General features: G+C 31.9%; 1 protein-coding gene across 2 annotated transcripts; it reads left to right on the forward strand.

Moving 5' to 3' along the window:
* Positions 1 to 3,938: 3,938 nt before the first annotated feature.
* Positions 3,939 to 5,271, forward strand: LOC119643687. 2 transcript variants are annotated; one of them, XM_038043085.1, is made up of 4 exons: positions 3,939 to 4,208; positions 4,275 to 4,341; positions 4,833 to 4,982; positions 5,046 to 5,271. In XM_038043085.1, the coding sequence occupies exons 3-4, from the start codon at positions 4,850 to 4,852 to the stop codon at positions 5,234 to 5,236; spliced, it is 324 nt and encodes a 107-aa protein (XP_037899013.1). In that variant the 5' UTR covers positions 3,939 to 4,208; positions 4,275 to 4,341; positions 4,833 to 4,849; the 3' UTR covers positions 5,237 to 5,271. The 2 variants fall into 2 exon arrangements, with proteins under 2 accessions (XP_037899013.1, XP_037899012.1); XM_038043084.1 differs by lacking the exons at positions 3,939 to 4,208; positions 4,275 to 4,341 and adding an exon at positions 4,599 to 4,759.
* The last annotated feature ends 598 nt before the right edge of the window (positions 5,272 to 5,869 follow it).

Below are 5,869 nucleotides of genomic sequence, written 5' to 3' on the forward strand. Positions count from 1 at the left end.
TTCATCGGCGTTGGGGCATTCTAGGCGTGTTCTGACCTGCTTGCGCCATTTGTAAAGTTTTTTGCAAATTTGTAGGCGATACCTTCACTTTTGTTAACGGGAGAACATTTACTACAGATATTGCACAGTTGAGCAGACGGACAGACGAACAAATGGGGATGGTTATTGCCGATATTCATTTCTAGATGGTACGAGAATATGCAATTCTCATGTCTTTTCCTTCGCTCTCTTGCTGCCAAAAACTTATACTTAATAGTAATCTTAAGTGACTTTCTACATTAATTTTTGAGAATATATTTTACTTAAGTCAGTTCTACTTCATATCCAAGTCAAGTCCTGAATTGAGAAAATAATGAATTAAATAAATCCTCTTCATGAGGACGCAATTCGGTTTTCAGATAGTTCCCTAGAACGGCCCCATTTTAAACTGCTATGCATTAATGAGGATAGGACGTAAGTGAAGTTTCTGATTAGCGCTACTGCCATTGCTGCGAAAATGTTTATCTCTTTCAATTACCCTTGGTATGCTGTTAATTTTATGAGCTCGTAGGCACCTTAATTAAACCAATGCTTAGAATCTTAACGAAGATATTTATAATCGTCAAGTCCATGTAACATAAATTTTCGCAATGACATTTGCTCAATTTTCATGCTAATAAAACAGTCACAGTCTACTACCATGGATTTGATTTGGATTCATTACTGTCCTATCGAACCGTGAGAACAAACCACAGCATGAAAACATTTTCGGCATCAAGTACCGTGCAAAGGACATTCTTTTTTGATATTGTGCTTCAAAATACCGAAATAATAAAGGGTTTAAAAGTGCAGCGGACAGCTATTCCGGTATTCAGATCTCAGCTTTCCTGGGCGATGTTATAAAACAGAAAGGCGCGTTGATATCTTCGACACAGTAAAGAAATTTTAGGCAATGTTTGGGAAAAACTGGAAGTGTTTTTTGAATTTCAACTTTTGACATGTAACGCAACCATCGAAAAAATTGTTCTCTTTATAATACAAATCATCATCAACTAAAACTTCTGTGCTTAAAGACTGCTTACAATTTAGTTTTGCCCCTTCAATTACAATAATGCTCGAATCATCTGCACTCACCATCTTTACCTCAAAAAAAGAAAAAAAATCTCCGCACTTGGCCGACTTTTTCTATTTTAATAAAGATACTTTAAGATCGTCGATAGAATATGCCTGGAAGATTTGATCGCTGTATCTGTGGCAGTTTCTGGGTAATAAGTAAAAATACTAATTTTCGTGAGTTTGAAAATAGATAAATCTTCAGTTTATTTTACACTGCAGGTAGGTCCTTCAACCGATTAAACCTATTCTCAATATTAACATGGCATGTATGACCTTCCAAATATTTTGCGAACTTTTAAACGTTACTTTGCTGTTTTTGCGACCAAGAGAATGTTTCGTACAGACATCACACGGACAAACAGACAGACATGATTAAACCGATTAAAAATTTTTTGCTGATCAAAAATGTATATACTTAATACGGCGAAGATTACTTCTAACTATTGCAAACGTTTTGACAGCTGGCAAATGCTCCCACCTTTCGATAAATTTTATTATAAAAATAAAAGAAAACTTCTGTCAGCTTAAAGCTTAAGATGAAACTTTGCTAATGATGTAATTTTTTTTTTTAACAAATATTTATTCATAAATTTTTTTTTTTTTACGAAAATGAATTGTATCGAAATAAAAAATAAACACATTTTATGCACAAGAGAGATCAAATATAAAATCAAAATTTTTAACTTAGTGTCAACTTAATTTTTATTTATTTTTTTATTTATTTTTTTTTTTTTTTGTAAGCACATGCATAATAATAAATCTATATAAAATTCGTATACAAAACAACGTTGACAATGTGTGTATGTGTGTTTGTGTATATGTGTACATTTCTTTCTAATATATTGACAGTTTTAAATGTTTTAAATTAACAACAACTAATTATTTTTAAATTTTTTTTTTTTTTTTTAAGATCTTGAGATAAACTTTTACAATCACTGACTGCTTCGTTTTTTTTTTTCTTTATTGAGTTTTTTTTTTTGCTAAAAGCTTAATGCACTTATTTGTATTTTCACAGAAATTTTAAGTAGAGGGCAAAAAGGATATTGAAATCATTTCACAAATTTATAATTTTTTTATATTGCAGTTGGTAAGATAATATTTAAAAAAATAACATAAATCATTTTCATTTCTCTTTAATAACTTAAACTTAAGGCGTGTACATAAAGGGAAACACAGTAAATGGAAAATAATTTTTAAATAAAATCTTAGCAAAATTAAATAAAAAAGAAATAAATTGTGTTGGCTTTTAAATATACAATAAAAAATATAAAAAAAAAACAAACATAACTACCGAATATTTATTATGTACGTCATACACTTAAGAAAACACATTAATCATCGTTATTCACTGAATTCTAGACATTTCAAAGCAAACTAATCTTTAAAAACAATTAGAAAAGAATGACTTATCTCTCTAATATTAAGGCGATGATGTTTCCATTTTTATGCCGGTTAGATTTTTGTTTAATGTCCTCTTACAAACGCTCGATCGGAGTAATTGTAATCCTACGTTTGTTAATGAAGATTAACTATTTTTTTCTCTTTATGTTCATAATCAAGTTTTAAATAACAATTAAAAAATTTAATTACCCAGCAAAAGTTTTATCGATACTTTAGTTACTAAACTCTTGCAGTTCGTAGCAATTACCCTATGTGGCTTAAACTCATTCCATTTATTTTTCATATACTATAAGAGAAAGCTATAGATTCATTATAATGGAGCTTTAGATGGATCCTTTGTCAGTTCTTTTTTTTACATTTACAACTTGTCCGATCTTGAACGATACTTTTTATAGTAAAAGCTATTCGCCAGGTCGAGAGTTCGGTTTTAGATATTTTATAACGAAGCGCGCAACAATTTTTCTGGAGTAACGGGAAGGGCCTCCCTATATTCAATGCACTACACTGAAATTGACAACTGGGATTTTGGACTTGTAAAAAGAGAAAAAAATCAAATTATCGCTTTGGGAAAGGTGTGGAGTTTGAAATTTCTCATACAAAGGAATTATCAAATAAACTTAGGCGTCTTAAAAATTCCTATCAATATATCAGTCATAATATATATGTGTAACTAGGTTGTGAATATTTCTGTATTCATCTAGACGGGTATTTAGAAATTCTATGAGAATGTATGTTGTTTTCATCAATTCTAAAGTCGTCCATGGCGTGGGGGTGTTTAGGTGCATTAGGTCGGTTGACGTCGTTGTATGTTGCCACGAATGTTTTGCCATTTAAAAACATGTGATATTAAAGCAAGTATTCGATGGGACTGTGTGAATAAAGAGTAATCATAGACATATTGATAATTTGTTCATTTTGACAGAGCACCACTGCTCATCTATAATTCTACCAAAATTGGGATAAGCACAATAAAGATCCTGTGAATCCCCTTGAGGATACTAGTTAATACATTTTGTGGCTTCCACAATTTCAGAGAAACCTTTCTAATAGAAGAATAAATTAAAAGTAATAATTTATGTTCACTTTTTGCTTTACATTTTTCAATAATTTTGCATGTATTTGTATAAAAATGGTACGTACAATGCATTTTTACTAGCTCTTTAGAAAAATCAACGTAATTCTAATGGTTTTTATTATAAGAAAGTTTGAAAATAAATAAACTGTGTGAGAAAGCAGCAAACATAATAGTAACCGTCAAATAGCGAACACTTGCAAGTTTTACTTTTATTATTTGATAAATAAACTATTAAAGACACTCTTTCTTCTTTAAATTAAAAGGTGAATAACGGAATTCAGGTTACTGTACATTTTCCGTGTATGATTTTGAAGCTAAAATGTTGCTACTGCAAAACGAGTTTGATAAAGCGGGCATTGATCTCATATGGTTTTATTTTGAAGATGGTGTTATACGTCAAATATATGTCGACTTGAAAGCCCAGTCGGCGCCCACTATACATCTAATGCGAGCTATTAAGGCTTATATTGCAGCGGTCACGAAAATGACTGTAAATCCTCGAAATTCGTTGATGGTAGCGGGAGTGGCCGATCGTACAATATTCATTTACAATTTGAGTGACCAAACGATATCGCACAAATAGATGTAGATGTTTTGATTATAGAAGAGAGCGTTAATAGCTCAGAAGAAATGTTGGGTGAGAGAACACTGAATCGCGAATTAAATTCGAAAAAAGATTTTTAATTACAAGTATTCTTCTTAGGTGATAAAGAATATTCAGCGACGGGTGATAAAAAGTTGTAGCACTCAACGCGAGTTAAAGGCTCTTCGTAAGTTATCAACAATCGTATGCAACACGTAAGAGCGTTCGAGATAGATTCACCTTTTATTATGTCGATCGATTCAGAAAACTATTCTGAAAGCGATTCCGAATCGATGTAAGATTGTTTATCTGCCGGTCTGTCCTTGTTTTATAGTATTCAACTTAAAGGTCACAATTTTTGAGATATTTTGATGAAATTTGCTATTTCGCCACGTTTTGGTCCAAGGACGAACTCTAGTTTTTCGACCACGTCCCATAGAACACCTTATTTTGCGATGTCTTTATATCAATAACTGTGTTAAGCAAAGTGGTGTAGTGTATCTAATGGTAGGCCGTGTTCTACAACAGTGTTTTTGCATGTCTGGCCGTAAATGAAAACTATTGTCTGTCCGTTGATCACTTAGGACGTCCAGACGACGTTTACAGTGAGTGCATGAAATTAAAACAGAAATTGATTCAAATGAAACTTTCATGATGACCTTCATTTTTATTTTAAAGGCGACCCCGATTATCGCATGAAATGTATTGGTTTTTGGAAAGAAAATCGCAAATCATATTTAATACCTTATGATGATTTGGATCCACTTTCAAAATATCGTTGTTGGGTCTACCAGCGAGCTGATTTAAACCGAGTGCTTATGTCGCAAGGTCAGTTTAATTAAATATAAATTAAATAATTATTTTTTGGAATATAATTTCAAATTTTTCAAGCTGTTGGAGCATTTTGTAAACTAAATCAAGATGTTACATCTTGGAATCATACAGAAGGCGCTGCTGTTGCCATTGAATATGAACGTGAACGTGACGATTGCCCGATGTATTTTGATGATGGCCAAAATTCCTGGCGTCTCTCGGATGCTGCCAATATTATATTTGATTGGAATTTGTATAAAGGCGGATGAAATCGTTTACATAATTACTTCCCCAGAGTTACTTATACTGTATATAAGTTTTTTATATATCAATTTTTAGATAGTTTTCATTCTTAATTCCATTCCACTTTTTAAAAAAGTAAGTGAAACAAAAGTTCAAAAGAAAACCATGCATTCATTCATTTTGAAAAAATGTGTCCAAAGTGTCTTATTAGCATTATTAAGAAAAACAATTCCGTCCTCATGTGCGAACAAACAAAAAAAAGAACAAATTGTCATAGCATAGAGCTAAAAATCATTGAGGTGAAGTGAATGAAATCGATGATAAATTGACGTGAGTCTTGTTTCCCACATCAACCGCATAATATATAACTGCGTTAGATCTACAGACAAACGAATAGAAAGATATGACAAAGTAGATACGGAAAGTGTTGCTGATCAAAGACTTATATGCTTAACGTAATCCCTCATACTCATTCTACTATATAACAAGCGGCGTTTCGTTTACGTAGAATTTTTACAGATGAAGATAAGATAAGGGGCAAAGCCGATAGATTGGGTTTGGCACTCCACGTAGGCATACGTTATAGTTTTATTAGTTACCGTAGTTGAACTTTTGCATATTTAGAAAGGTAACGAACTTTAATTTAATCCTTGCGTAAA

The sequence above is a fragment of the Glossina fuscipes genome, unplaced genomic scaffold (genome assembly GCF_014805625.2).
Source record: "Glossina fuscipes isolate IAEA_lab_2018 unplaced genomic scaffold, Yale_Gfus_2 61534, whole genome shotgun sequence".
Lineage (NCBI taxonomy): Eukaryota > Metazoa > Arthropoda > Insecta > Diptera > Glossinidae > Glossina > Glossina fuscipes.